The 16051-nt window shown below is 35.7% G+C and overlaps 1 protein-coding gene across 1 annotated transcript; it reads left to right on the top strand.

Annotated features, from left to right (window-relative positions):
- The first annotated feature begins 9885 nt into the window (after positions 1–9885).
- On the top strand, positions 9886–11595 carry LOC148566839 (zinc finger BED domain-containing protein RICESLEEPER 2-like). Its single transcript, XM_088484453.1, has 2 exons — positions 9886–10573; positions 10748–11595. The coding sequence occupies exons 1-2, from the start codon at positions 9886–9888 to the stop codon at positions 11593–11595; spliced, it is 1536 nt and encodes a 511-aa protein (XP_088340579.1).
- Positions 11596–16051: the final 4456 nt, after the last annotated feature.

Here is a 16051-nt window from a genome sequence, read left to right as displayed (position 1 = left end):
TGGGTAAGTTGGTTAGGACTTATGGATTAAGGTCAATTATACTTGTTTGACTTACTCCTCGATGTTTGGTGTTAACTAAGCGAGACTAACTCATGATAATTACCATAGTTGTGGTTATGGCCATGATAGGATTCCTTAGATTCTCATTCCCAAGTCAAGGTTCTTTTATGCATTTATAGTATTTTCACTAGTTTTGATCTTGTCTCCTTTTACTTGCATTAATTACCAATTTTGATTATTCTTTAGTTCTTTTATTTCTCAAGTTTTTTTAATCTTTTGTTCTTTGAATTGGAAACCACTTCCCTTTTTTCCACAACCAAAAGTGTAACACTTTCAATTGCATTCCTAGGGAGAATGACCCGAGGTTGAATTACTCTTGATCTCAATTTTATTGTTTGGTATTGTTGAATATCTAAACTTTGATGTCGGCCGATTGTCGGGTTGGGACTATACCCGCAACGTCAACCTTATTTTGAGATAACAATTTCCTAACCCGCCTTGGGCCGCGCATCAAGTCTCCCAAGTATAATTGATGTGGTTATTGATGTCGCATCTGTACCATGTGTAAGCGGCTCCGACAAGGTGAAACAAGAGCACTCGATCGGATTCGTTGCTCTCGCAGTACATCGAAGGTCTTGAAGTACTGTCGCGTCCTGAAAACCCAGTCCTCCACCCTTTTGCCTTTGAACAAGGGTAGATCAACCATCTTCATCTTCACACCTATGGGCCATTGAGAATCGGGTCTGCCACCGAACGACCCTGCGCCAGAGCCAATGTCATCCACGTTATTAGTGCCATGGCTCGAGTTTCCCATCTTGGCTTTCATCTTCATATTCTCTCGTAACATCTTATGGATCATCTTCAACGATGTATCCATGACGGACAGTTGTAACTGATTGTCAGCAATACGCTTGTTTGCTTCAACCAGTCCCCTTTGGAGCGTAGTCTCCTCATGCTTGTTGGATAGTGTGAGCTCCTACAAGCTGGTCATTCGAGTTCCGTCTGTCATCTCTGTCAGCACCTCTCAATGAAAGTACCAATTGATAGCACACTTGCAGAAAATAGCTAAATGCACAACAGCACAACAACAATTATGCTGAGAGAGTATATCATGAATGAAGAATGTATAGTGTGTATTATTTGTGTAGAAAGTGTGAAGGTAATATATGAATATAAAAGTCCCTATTGGAGTGAGAAAACACTCCTCTCTATCACAATTCTTTCATATGCATTATTCTTCTATTCCACTATCCTTCTATTTAACACTTCCATGCCTAACTAACTACGTAACAAGCTTCTTTCTCATGTGCTCATACAATTTCCTACAACACATCCTATCCCATATGGTACTCTCGAGACCACCCTGGTAGCTTCCTCAATCTCTTGGGCTCTTCTCGCACGTTACTAAACCCTCTTAGTTCTTGAACTTGGGCTCTTAGCTGAGTGTTCGTAATACCCTACGTGCATTATTGTATGTTCTCTAAATCAAAAGTTGATTTTTATCAACTTGGAGACAATAGATATACCATGATCATGATCCATGACTACATTTACACGCAAGTAACTTTATTTTTATTTACTAATTTACACTCTATAATAAACTCTACATATGGAAAAAATACAAGTATCTGTATTTCATGTAGTTGAGTTTAGTAAACAATTAATTTCAATTGATGATTACAAACATTATTTTTACTGGGTTAACTACTCAATTAGTTTTGATCAGTTTTGATTAAGTGATGCAGGCCAAAAATATAAACATAGCAGCAGCCCAAAAATGGAACAAGAAAAAGAATCTACTATTATTGGCAACATTTACAAACAAAAGCCAAAATAAGAAATGCCAAAGAAATTACATGGGCTGAGAGGTAAGTGAACAAAACCCAAGCCCGAATTACTCACCCAAGTTGATCCCTTCAAGTCAGTACACTCCAAAGCTAACGTTCACTTTTTTCTTCGGTCAGACTAAGAGAGAGAGAGAGAGAAAGAGCTTCATTCCCCATTCATTCACTACAGAAGAAAGAAAGAGAAAGCTTAATCCAAAAGGCAAAGGTCTAATCACCAAAATCAAACCATTTCAAGCTAAGTCAGAAGTTAAAGGTGATTTATTTCTATTTGCATGCAATTTACTTTCTTCATCTCTTCTCCAACTCTCTACTACTCCAATTTGGGATAAATGGAGAAAGTAATTTCTGATAATCACTGCTGTGAATCAAAGGCCAAAATTGTTTCTTGGGGACAAAGTTGTAGCTCACGGGTTCAGATCTAGATTTATCATTGAACAACTTTTTCTCTGCTTACCTGAGGCTTTCGGTCAAGCAAAAGGGATCAGATTCAAAATTCCTAATTTAGGGATTAATTAAAAAAAGTGAAATAGTAAGTTGGTGAAACACACAGCTCGAGGAGTTGACTTGGAAGAGAGCAACTCAGCAACATGCAAGGAAATACAAAAGAAAATTTTTCATCCTGCTGAAGGTACAGAGAGAGAACCAGAGTTTTGAGTTTTTGTTCTGAGAAGCTAATCTGGGAAGAGTTCAACATGTTGGACAGTGTTTTCTAGAGAAAGAAGCATTCCTCCAATGTGAAGAACTTAATCAGTGTTAGCACAATCCGGTTCATCTTATGACAACAGAGGATGTTGAAGCAATCAATCTCCTTCATATTTTACAGATTATAATTTTATTTTTCAATGTATATCTTTCTGTAATTTCTTGAGAGGTAAAAGGATGAAAGAGAGAGCTTAAGAAAAAGTCATAGAATGACAAACGACTGAATGATACACTTGAGTGAAAAGCCTAGAGTGATTTCAGATTTCTTTAGGTTCTTTCAAATGTCTTGTGTCTTGTACCAATGAGGTATCCCTTCCTAAGTTGAGTTAGCACTTAGAGTGAAAAGTTAGGTATTAGCATAACCAAGTCAAGTTAGGTTAGAACTTGAGAGGGAAAGGATTGTGTCAATCCTTTGGAATTAGTGTATGTAATACTTTAACTATAGTGAAAATTCCACCACTGTTATGGTGGAGACTGGATGTAGTTTGCATTGTACCAGGCAACTGAACCAAGATATATGCTTGTGTCACTCTTCTTAACTTCTTCTAAGTTCTGTTTTCTGATATTTATGAGACAAAATGAAATTGTTTCATAAAGTTTCCACTGCACTGTTCAAACAAATTCAAAATAAAAGTTTGCAAGTAAAGGCTTAATTCATTAGAGTAAAAGAAGGCCATAGATTCAACTCCCGTTCTCTAAGCCCTCTACAACTTTCAATTGGTATCAAGAGCCAAGGTCTCAAGAATCAAGCTTCATCGCTTAGAGCAAAGGTCCAATGGCAAACAACTTGAGCACAACCACAGTTGCCTATACTCTAACTGAAGGCCAGTCAAATAACAAGCCTCCCTTCTTCAACGGGAAGAACTATGCCTACTAGAAAGAGAGGATGCAGATCTTCATCCAATCCATTGACTACAACATATGGAAGATTATTGTAAGCGGCCCCAAAATTCCAACAAAAATAAGCGCTGATGGAGTGGTGACTCCAAAAAAAGAAATTGAATGGAATGACGACGACAAGAAGAAAGTGGAAATGAATGCTAAAGCCGTCAACCTTCTTCACTGTGCTATTAGTTTTGAAGAGGATCGAAAGGTGTCTAGATGCAAGACAGCCAAAAAAATCTGGGAGAAACTCGAGGTTACACACGAAGGCACTAAACAGGTCAAAAAAAATAAGGATTGATATGCTGTGAAAAGAGTACGAGATGTTTAACATGAAGGATAGAGAAAGTATTGATGAAGTGTTTGAGAGATTCTCAATCATAATCAACAACCTTGATGCTATGGGTACAACCTACTCAGAACAAACCCTAGTGAGAAAAACCCTTATAAGCCTCACAAAGGAATGGAAAACAAAGGCCACTGTCCTAGCTGAAAGCAACAATCTAAGTCCCATAACATATGATGAGTTGAGAGAAAAACTCCTTGCCTATGAAACCACACACAAACTCGGACTCAAAGAAAAAAGGAATATTCCTTAAGTCAAAAATAGAATCAAAAGAGAGTGAGTCTAGTGATAGCTTTTCAGATGATGAACTTGTATTTTTTGCTAGGAGACTTAGAAGGCTAATGAAGAAAAAAGGCAAGTACAAGGGCTCAATCTCGATGGAGTACAAGAAGGACTTGAGAAAAGTGATATGTCACCATTGCAAGGAGGCTGGACATCTCAAATACAGCTGTCCAAAACTCAAAAAGGAGGACAAAGGGAAGAAAGAAAAGAAAAGAGTGCTCATGACATCTTGGGAAGATCTTGAGAATGATTCGGATGAAGAAGAAGACACTGAATGCGAAGCACAAATCTGCTTCATGGCTGGTGATGATCAACTTGATGAGGTAAATTACTATGACTTGTCAATAGATGATTTACATGTTATAATTGATGATCTCACACTAAATTCTGCAAAACTACTGGAAAAATACAAAAAAAAAAGCAAATCTGAAAAAGAGAGGTTGAAAGCTGAAAATGATTTTTTTGAAAGAAAAGGTGAAAGAAATCGAATATGCTTTAGATATTATTGAAGAAAACAGATTTCTGAAATCTGAACCTGAAAAAGTAAAAGGAAAGCACATTGTGGATTTTTTTCAAGAGCTTATTGCTGAAAATAAAATATTAAATGAAATGATTAAAAGATTGAATGGTGATTTAGCAAAATTTGCTCAAAGTTCCAGCAACTTAGACAAATTACTTGCAAATCAAAGACCATTGTTTGAAAAATCTGGATTAGGATATTTGACAAAAGATCATGTAATTTTTTATAACTCCTCAACAAAATTCATGGCTTCTTCTTCAAAAACAAAATCTATTATCGACAAATCTGGTCTAGGACTTATTCCCACCTATGAAGAGGAATTTGAAAACTCTTATTTCGAGGAAACTGAATAATCTTCAAGAACTTATCCAATATCAAACAAGTCGGGTCTGAGCTATATTTCAACCAATGAGGTTACATTCAAAAAATCATCTTTTCAAAACAGAACCTTATCTTCAAAAGGCCCATATGCTTTCAAAAATTCTGGTTCGAATGCATTTGCAAAAAGAAAAAGCAACAACAAAAATTATTTTGTCAAGAGAAATGCTTATCCATAAAAAATAAAAAAAAAAACTCAACCTTTTAATCATTTAATTTCCAGCATCGAAACATAAATCAATTTCAACAACATGCTTCAAAAAATAATTGCATAAATTGTAAGAAATCTGGTCACTCTTACTTACAACGCTTCATTGAAAAAAAAAGTAGGAAACCAAATTTACAATGTTGTTTGTGACTTTAATGCTCTTGGACAACTAAGGTGGATTAACTTCAAAGGATCCAAATTAATTTGGATACCTAAGGTTGCTTGAAATTTTATGCAGATTTGCCTAGCATCCAAGAATAAGAAAGATATGTGGTACTTGGATAGTGGGTGCTCAAGGCACATGACTGGAAGGTCAATTTTCTTCATCAAACTGAACAAGTATGATGGAGGTTTTGTGACCTTTGGAGATGATAGAAAAGGTAAACTTGTTGCTGTTGGAAAAGTAGGTAACAATCATTCTACCTTTATTAATGATGTCTTTTTGGTTAATAGTTTGAGGCATAATCTTTTGAGCATAAGTCAATTGTGTGATTTGGGTTATTTGGTGATTTTTAAAAGATTGGAATGCTGTGTTGTAAGTGAAAAAACTAATGATGTATTGTTTATTGCTAAATGTTGTGATAATATGTGTATGGACTTACTCTTGATGAACTAAGAGATCAAAATGTAGCTTATTTTCATTCTAAAGAATCTGAAAAGTGGCTATAGCACATGAGATTGAGCCATGCTAGCATGTTTCAAATAAACAAGCTTGTCAAGAAAGGATTAGTGAGAGGTCTTCCTTTGATAACATTTGACAAAAATATCACTTGTGATGCTTGTCAAATGGAAAAACAAACAAAGAGTTCATTTAAATCAAAGGAAGACATCTCTACTAAACGACCACTTGAATTGCTACATATTGATTTATTTGGTCCAACAAGAACTCAAAGCTTAGGTGGTAAACATTATGGTTTAGTAATTGTGGATGATTACTCTAGATTTGGTTGGATTTTATTTCTTACACACAAAAATGAAGCCTTTTTGGCTTTTGAAATTTTTAGCAAGAAAGTTTAAAATGAAAAGGATTTAAAGATCACCTCTATAAGAAGTAATCATGGAACCAAATTTGAAAACTAATTATTTGAATCCTTTTGTGAGGAACTTAGAATATCACACAACTTCTCTTGTCCAAGAATACCACAACAAAATGGTGTTGTGGAAAGAAGAAACAGAATTATTCAAGAAATGACAAGAGCTATGCTTTGTGAGAGTAATGTTCCAAAATTCCTTTGGGCTGAGGCGGTTAACACTACTTGCCACATTTTGAATAGAACTATTATAAGAAAATTTTTGAAGAAAACTCCTTATAAACTTTGGAAAGGACACCCACCAAATTTAAATTACTTGCACATATTTGGATGCAAATGTTTTGTTCTGAATAACAAAGATAATTTGGAAAAATTTGATCCAAAGGCATATGAGTGTTTATTTGTAGGATATTCCACAAATACTAAATCATATAGAGTTTATCATCAAGATGCTAGAATAATTGAGGAGTCCATACATGTTACATTTTGTGACACTAACTTGGTTCAAAGTATTTTGGAAGATTATGATGGAGGAAATCAAGTTCAAAAGGAGGATGAAAAAGGCCAAAATCATGAAAATAAAAATTCTGAACAAAATGAATCTGAAACTGCTAGGGGTGTGCAAAAAAACTGGTTTAATTGAACTGAACTGAAACTGAATTGAAACTGTTTTAAATAAACCAGTTTTTTTAAATAAAAAACTGAACTGAAACCATAGTTTTTTATAAAAACCAGTTTATTAAAAACCAGTTTTTATGGTTCAGTTTAGTTTTAAACCAAATCAAAACTGGTTTATTCACATCAGTAACTTCAATTCAATCTTCCAAACTCAAAAATTGAAAATGTGAAAACTGAAAACGCAAAAACCCTAATCGCGTTTCAACATCCTCTCTCGTCTCTCCCCTTCTGCCGCCGCAACCAACCCACCGCTGCCACCGTCAGAGCCGCCGTCGAACTATTCACCGCCGTCGCTCACTGTCGTTCACCGTCGTCTAACACAGTATCGTCTCTCCCTTGCTGGTTGCTGCCATCGCTGCCATTCCTCTCTCGTCTCTCCCTTGCTGCCGCCGCTACCAACCCACCACCGCCATCATCACCGTCGCTACCAACCCCTGCTGCTGCCATCTAACACAGTAGGTAATCTCTTTTCTCTTATGTTTTACTATGATTGGAAGCAGGGGAGACAATACTTTTTTACATAGTCAATTAGTAAGCCATTTTTACAGTTACCCATTTCTCTTTTCTGATTCGGAAGCTTTGAATTGTTGATGTTTACTTGTTTTAGCCTGCTAGATCCAAAACCTGAAATTTGGTTGGTATGATTTATGTACTTTTTGTGATTTGCTGTGCTGAATTGTGTTTTTGTTAGTGTGAGTTGAATGGATTTGGTGTTTTTTACATTAAGGATGTTAGAGAAAGTTTTGGATTGTTGAAGAAATCTCTGGTCAACCCGTTTGATCAGATGTTGATGGGAATGCAATTTGAACTAGCTTGGTTGTGTAAAAGATTTCTCAATCTCTCCTTCCCTCCCTCTCTGTTTCTCTGGTTTTTCATGGTTTACCTTTTTTGAAGTAGAAAGTTTTCCATTATTGATGTGCTTTTTGCTTCAGTTAAAATGCTAAAAATTCACAGTTTTGGAATTTCCTTTCCCTTTACATAAACTTAAATACAATTTCCACTGTGCACATACAAATATTGGAGTTATTATGTGTGTAGTCCGCTTATTAATTATGAGATAGCATGAAATGCATACATTATATCAGGTCCATAAAGTGATATAACTTATGATGGAAATTCTGTTCCTTAATTTGTAAACTAGCCGACTGTAAGATGGCTAGCTGACACATCCAAATGTATTGGCATATGTTTCTATATTAACATGCCTACATTACATGTATTCAACTTCATTAATATAATTTGAGACCGTCTTCAATTTTTAATCATCTATTCTTGTTATTTTCCTTGATGATTTACTTTTGGATTTCATTTGATAAGGATGAAAAAATCCAAGATGTTCTGGGACACTTTCAGAAAGATTTTGAAGGCGGGGTGTCTGCAGAAAATTTGGGTCTGGGTCAGTTTTAACTTGTTATATATATATATATATATATATATATATATATATATATATATATATATATATATATATAGTGTATAGGCCTACATAATGAAGGATTTTTCTCCCAGTTATATATATCTTAAAAACTACACGAAGAATCTACTGCAATTTGTGCCACAAATTTCTCGTAGGTTATTGAATAATATATTGTACCCAAATTAACTAGATACTAGTATTTCTAACTAATGCCCAATTAATGTGTTGGTATGCAATTTGTAGAAAAGCTTTCTGTCAGATCTTATAAACTTTATTTTATAATTTTGGTCTATATAGTTTCATTCCAGTTCACTGTTAGTCTTAACTGTGCTATTTCTTCTGTTTGCTTTCCAGTACTCTTACGTTTGTTTATTGTTGATGTTGTTGTAGACTAAATGAGGTGAAAGCTCAGAGAGCTCTAGAATGCCCTTGCATTGTTGACTTGCAAACTGGTTCCTGCGGCTTTCATTTTTTGGAGGCGTTTCTCAGATTTCTAAAGAGAGCATTGCTGAAGAAAAAGTAAGTTCCAAACTTGGTCTAAGTAACCCTGTTAGTGTTAGCATGTAATGATATATTTATTACTTCATAGTTTGTGTCATTTTATTTATTTATTTTCCTTTTTAAAGTGTTGTTAAGTTGTTTGCATTAGTCACATGTGTCATTTTTGGATGCTGTTTGGTTCCGACGGGGCAACAAAATCTTGCTCTCCTATGAAATATGATGTATATTGATTGAATTGTGATTGAATTTACTGTATATTGATTACACTGAGTTGGTCGTATATATAAGAGATGTCAACTGAGATTAGCTTAAACATACACTAATCACAGCTGGTAAAACTAATTCTAACTAACTCAAGTTAATGCTAACAACTTTGGTACTGCTCCTGCTCACTTTATCTTGTTTGTTACTTTTTCAAGACACTAAATTACTCTCCAAATACACACAATAGCAGTAACAGATTTTCTATCTTCTAAGTCTTCTTCCCAATTAAAATCTGTGAAAGCATACAATCTTAAGTTAGTGCATTTAGTAAATTGAATGTATGAGTTAAACTTTATAAAGAATTTAATTTCATGAGTAAAAAATTAAATAACCTCATTCTTTATTAGAAAGAGTTCATGTTCAAATCAGGTGAATATGGTTTTCTTTGGTTTCTGTTGCTGCCATATCTCCAATAAATGAGGTTTTATTTGTTCTAAATTGAATAACAAAAATAGTTAGACACACAAAAAATTAGTTATTATATATTTATATAATATATATTATTTAACCTATTTTTAGTTTGTATTTTATATTTTAATGTATATTGTACATTGGTAATTAATTTGGTATATAATTTTCGATATCCACTTACATGATTGTTTATAATTTATAAATGTTGTTTGGATCCTCAAATTTACTCAGCTCATAAGCAGAACTTAGTTTATACAATTGAAACACAAAGCCAAACACCTAAAGTGAGATGGGTTTTCTGCATAGATATAATTAAATCTCTTCTCCCCTCATTACATATATATCTCTTTCCTATTATTGGTTATTATATATAGATAACACTTTTAATTTACAATTAGGTTTGTTGCTCATATTAAAAATGTCTGAGAGAGAGGAGCATTCAAATCCTGCTGTTCTTCCTGCTCATCCCTCATTACCTCCTCAACCTAGTGGATCTTCTGGGCGTAAGAATCAATCAGAGATATGGGAACATTTCATTCCAATCGAAGGGATAGAGAAGTATGCGAGATGTAAAAACTGCAACGGTCAAATAAAATATGCGGGGGGAACAAGTGCTATGCGGCAACATTGGAAGCGATGTTTTGACTCGAACAATGAACAGAGCAAGCGACAAAGGATAGAAGGGGAAACAAGTGGACCTATATCCTCACCAAGTGTTACAAAGTTTGACCAAGCAGTATCTCGAAGTATCCTCACTGAGATGTTTGTGACTGAAGAGCTAGCTTTCCGATTTGTAGAAAGAAATGTGTTTCGAAGGCTATTGCATAGCTTGCAACCTAAGTTTAAAATCCCTTCGCGTACTACATTGGCCCGTGACATACTTTCTTTTTATGAAACAGAGAAAATGAAGTTACAAAGTTATCTCTCTCATCATTGTCAAAAAGTGTGCCTTACAACTGACACTTGGACGACATCGAGTCAAAATTTGACTTATATGTCTCTAACGGCACACTTTATTGACAATGATTGGAAGTTGCAAAAGAGGATATTGAATTTTTGCCGGGTTGAGGGTCATTCAGGAGAAGTACTTGGTAGAGCTATTGAAGGTTGTTTGGATGCTTGAAAATTGCATCAAGTTTTTACTGTAACGGTTGATAACGCAACTTCTAATGATGGTGCAATTTTATACTTGAAAAAGAGATTAAATGCATGGAATAGTCTTGTTTTAAAGGGGGACTATCTTCATATGCGTTGTTGTGCTCATATCCTAAATTTGATAGTGAAAGATGGCTTGAAAGAGATTGATGATTCAATTACAAGAATTTGCAATGCAGTAAAATATGTCAAATCATCTCCTATGAGATGTGAAAGCTTCAAAGCGTGCATTGAGCGGGAGAGCATCAATTATAAAGGGCCTGTTTCTTTGGATGTCGAAACTCGGTGGAATTCGACATATTTAATGTTGGAGGCAGCATTGAAGCTTCGAGCAACGTTTGATTTGCTTGAGTTGCAAGATGATAAATATATTAATGAGCTGAGCAAATCTTATGGTGTGCCTACAGATGATGATTGGACTTATGCGGAGTCAATTTTACCATTCTTGAAAATATTCTATGATGCTACATTGCGCATTTCTGGGAGTTTGGATGTCACTAGTAATAAATACATGAAAGAAGTCTTTAGAAAAATCAAGTTGCATTGTGAAAATACTGATTTGAGCATAAGGTTAATGGCGTCCAAGATGCAAAGGAAATATGACAAGTATTGGAGAACTCCAAATGTCATTAACATGTTATTGTTGATTGCAATTGTGCTTGATCCATGTCACAAGTTGAATTTTGTAAATTGGATCTTGGATGAGTCATTTGGTGTTGAAAAAGGAGGAGAACTCAAGTCAAAATTATCTATTTGCTTGAATTCCCTTTATAATCACTACCAAGGCAAAGAAGATGAATCTCAAAGCAATCAAGATGCAATGATCAATGAAGAGGATGAAGATGATATCCTGAATATTTATTTGCAGTCAACTGGACGTGATTCAGATGCTAAATCTGAACTTGACAGATATCTGAAAGAAGATTGTGAGCCTAGAAACAAGTCGGCAGAGTTGGATATTTTGGGTTGGTAGAAGAGAAATTCAACCCGATTTCCTATTCTTGCACGTATGGCTCGAGAAGTTTTAGCCATACCGGTTTCTACAGTTGCTTCTGAGAGTGCGTTTAGTACAGGAGAAAGGATTATTGACCCTTATCGGAGCTCCTTGACACCATATATGGTGGAAGCTCTTGTATGCACTCAAGATTGGGTAATAGATGACCCATTTGGACTAATTGAAAATTTTGAAGAGATTGAAAAAGCTGAACAAGGTAATATATTTTTTTTTCTTATTTCTTGTTTGTTACTAATTGTTAGTTTTCTATAATTAATGAGATATTTTTTTATGTAGGGAGAAATTCTTCAACAAATGTTGGCACGCTTGTTTCTCTTGAAGATGATTAGAATATTGTAATGGGCCAATATTGTGTTAGTCTGTTAGATTTGAATTAGTTTATTTTAACTTCATTTAGGTTAGTATCATATTATATCATATTTTGAATGTTGTCATTGAACAAAAAGTAAGACCATGCTTTAGTTTATTAGTATGTGAATACTTTATGATTCTTTCAACTTTTGATTTAGAGAGAGAGGGGAGAGAGAAAGTAAAAGGGAGAGAGAGAGAGAGAAAGAGAAAGGGAGGAGAGAGAAAGCGGAAGGGAGAGAGAGAAAGGGGAGAGAGAGAGGGGGGAGAGAGAGAGAGAGAGAAAGGAAGGGGGGAGAGAGAGAGAGGAGAAGGTAGAGAGAGTGGGAAAGGGGGGAGATAGAGGGAGAGAGAGAAAGAGAGAGAGAGAGAGAGAGAGAGAGAGAGAGAGGTAGGAGAAAGAGAGGAGAGAGAGAGAGAGAGAGAGGAGAAGGGAGAGAGAATGGAAAAATGGGGAGAGAGAGAAGGGAGAGAGTGGATGGAGAGAGAGAGAGAGGGGGGAAGGGGGAAAGAGAGAAGGGAGGGTAGGAGAGAGAGAGAGAGGGGAAGGGAGAGAAAAGGGGAGAGAAAGAGAGAGAGGAAGGGGGAGAAAAGGGGAGAGAAAGAGAGAGAGGAAGGGGGAGAAAGAGGGGGGAGAGAGAGGAAGGGGGAGAAAGAGGGGGAGAGAGAGAGAGAGAGAGAGAGAGAGAGAGAGAGAGAGAGAGGAGGGTAGGAGAGAGAGAGAGGGGAAGGGAGAGAAAAGGAGAGAGAGAGAGAGAGAGAGAGAGGAAGGAGAGAGAGAAAGAGAGAAAGAGAGAGGAAAGGAAGAGAGGGAGAGAGAGGGTGTGAAAGCTAGTTTTAGGCATAAACCAGTTTAAACTGGTTTTTTTAATTAAAACCAGTTTTATTTTTATGAACTGGTTTAAACTGGTGCACTGTATTATAAAATGGTTTAAAACCAATTTCTTATATGACAAAGCAGTTTGGTTCAGTTTCTAAACCATTTAAAATGGTTTAGTGCAGTTTCAGTTCAGTTTATGGAAAACTGAACCATGCACACCCCTAGAAACTGCAGTTGCTAAAAATCCTGCATGAGACAATTCTATTTTGTCTCATGAATCTGGAGAAAATCCTGAAACCACCAGTTCCTTGAATCCCTTAGTGAACAAATCTGCTTCTAAGTTCACAAGACCTCGTGAATGGAGATTCTTAAAGAACTATCCACAGGAGTTTGTCATTGGGGATGTCTCAGAAGGTGACAAAAATTATTCATCTACTAGAAAAGCAAATGAAGAAACAAACATTACTTTTCTCTCTCAAATGGAGCCACAAAACATCAAGGAAGCTCTTGATGACCCATTTTGGGTAAAGGCAATGGAGAAAGAGTTTCATGAGTTTGAAAAGAACTAAATTTAGACATTAGTTCCAAAGTCAAGTGACAAGAAAATGACAAGCACCAAGTGGATATTCAGGAACAAACTGGGTGAAGATGGAAGCATTGCTAGAAATAAAGCAAGATTGGTGGCACAAGGATATGACCAAGAAGAAGGAATAGATTTTGAAGAATCCTTTGCCCCTGTTGCCCGAATGGAAGCCATAAGACTTCTTATAGCTTATGCTGCTTATTGTGGTTTCAAATTGTATCAAATAGATGTGAAATGTGTATTCTTGAATGGTGTGATAGATAGAGAAGTGTATGTGGCACAGCCACCTGATTTTGAAAATAAGGAATTTTCTAACCATGTTTTTAAACTATCAAAAGTTCTCTATGGTTTAAGAGAAGCTCCTAGAGCTTGGTATAAGAGACTTACTCATTTCTTTTGAAAAATAGTTTTCAAAGAAGCACCACAGACACTACTCTATTTATTAAGAATTCAAATAATTTTTTCGCCACAGACATTATTTTTGGATTAGCCAATGAATCCCTTTGTACTGAATTTGGAAAACTTATGACAAGTGAATTTGACATGAGTATGATGGGTGAACTTAATTTTTTCCTTAGGCTTCAAATTAAGCAAACTGAAAATGGTATTTTTATTCATCAAGAGAAGTATGCCAAGAAACTAGTTAAGAAATTTGGTATGAAAAATGTCAAACCCATGGGAACTCCCATGCACCCTAATTCAAAACTAGAAAAAGGAGAAACTGAGAAAGATGTTGATGAGATTAGGTATAGAGGAATGATTGGATCTCTTAAGTACCTAACTTCCTCTAGACCTGATATTGTACAAAGTGTTGCAATGTGTTCTAGATTCTAATCAAAACCAAAAGAATCACATCTTTCAGCAGTTAAAAGGATCATTAGATATGTTCATGGCACATCCAATTTTAGTTTATGGTATCCTAAGATTGATTATTTTTCTGTAGTTGGTTATTGTGATGCAGATTTTGTTGGAGATAGAGTTGATAGAAGGAGCAAATCAGGCATTTGTTGCTTCCTTGGAAAGTCTCTAAACGTATGGTCAAGTAAGAAGCAGTCCACATTGGCTTTATCCACTGGAGGCTGAGTATATAGCTGCTTCTTCTTGTTGTTCTCAGCTTATGTGGTTAAAAACACAACTCGCTGATTATAAATTAAATGCTGAAAATATTCCTTTGTTGTGTGACAACATGCGTGCCATTAATATTTCTAAAATCTAGTTTTGCACTCTAGAACAAAACATATGAAGTGAGATTTCACTAAATAAGAGAACATATTCAAAAATAGAATATTAGCATTCAATTTATTAAATCAGAGGACCAATTAGCAGATATTTTCACCAAACCACTAGCTGAAGACAGATTTTGCATGCTTAGGACTAGTCTAGGGATTATAAATTATGATTCTTTGTTTACGCATTGCTAATGTGTTTGTTGAAGTTTTTGTCTCACAGGAAGGTATGAGACAATTCTGGGCAAATGAAGAATTATCTCTCTGAACTTAAATCTCTAAACTCTAATACAAGTGCTGAATCATCTGGGCCAATCTTAAATTTCAGATTCTAAGTGGTCCAACATGTTTCCTTAAACACTACCATCTCTGGGCCCAATGAGTGTTACATATGGTGGTCCAATATGTTTCCTTAAAATCTGTGTGATTCTTGCTTTGTCTTTTAGTGAAAAAAGTTTCATTTAAATTTGTTTTTATTCTTTTAAAATATTCAATTTTTAAATCAAATCACTTTTTCATGATGTTAAGTCTTTTCAAGGTCAAATCATAGGTGATGCAGTTGCATGTTTCAAAAAAAAAATTTTGGTGCAGTTACCAATCTTCAATCTTCTCCCTTCAGAACCCCTTCCTCCAACTCTTCGGTTTCTCCCCACTACCATTAGTGCTCCTCTTCATTCGAAACCAAGGTCCAACCAAATGAGGAAGAAAACCGTTCTTCAAAAGCCTCCTCATGAAAAGGTTCTCAAGACCCCATGGCTCGAACGAAGAATCCTTCAAGGTTTCCATCTTCCTCCAAGCCAATCGCAACTCTCAGCACTCCTCCCAGTATTCCTTCTAAGCCCAATACCTCGAAAGGGAAACGCCCTGCTGCAGAGGAACCCGCATCTGAACCTACAAGACCTAAACCTAAGTCTGTTCCTACTCGTCCTCAGAGAGGTAAAACTCGTATCCCTCTTAAGTCTGTTAAAGGGCCTTCCATTGACCCTTTTGCACACAAATCACACTTCATGACCTCCCACTCAAACTAAAACCCACATCGTTTTAGATCTGCCATGAATCATAATTTTTATGAAGGGGTTATTGCTCATCGCACATTGTGTCCCAATTTTCTTGTTGATTTACCTAATCTGAAAAAGAAAGGTTTTTCTTTTGCTGAAAATTTTGAATTTCTAGACTGGAATCATATTTTTAAAATCAAAAAACCAGTTTATCCAGTTTTAGTCAAGGAATTTTATGCTAATATGACATATCATGAGGGCAGTGTTCATTCCTATGTCAAAGGCCGTGACATTATCTTAAATAATGAAAACATCAGTGATTCTTTGAAATACACTGATGTTGGTGCTTGTACTTACACCTCGGGTAAGTGGAATGAAGGAATAGGTCTCTCCTTCAATAATGCCCTGGCCTATGTATGTGAACACATTTCTTTGATTG

This window comes from Arachis ipaensis, chromosome B4 (genome assembly GCF_059453495.1).
Source record: "Arachis ipaensis isolate K30076 ecotype BB chromosome B4, ASM5945349v1, whole genome shotgun sequence".
Classification (NCBI taxonomy): domain Eukaryota; kingdom Viridiplantae; phylum Streptophyta; class Magnoliopsida; order Fabales; family Fabaceae; genus Arachis; species Arachis ipaensis.
Note: the sequence above shows the minus strand (reverse complement) of the source record. Positions and strands in the feature narration are given on the sequence as shown.

Coding starts and splice junctions, on each gene's coding strand:
- LOC148566839 (XM_088484453.1), top strand. CDS start 9,886: ATGTCTGAGAGAGAGGAGCATTCAAATCCTGCTGTTCTTCCTGCTCAT. Junction 10,574..10,747: donor ACTTGGTAGAGCTATTGAAG/GTTGTTTGGATG, acceptor TAAATTTGATAG/TGAAAGATGGCTTGAAAGAG.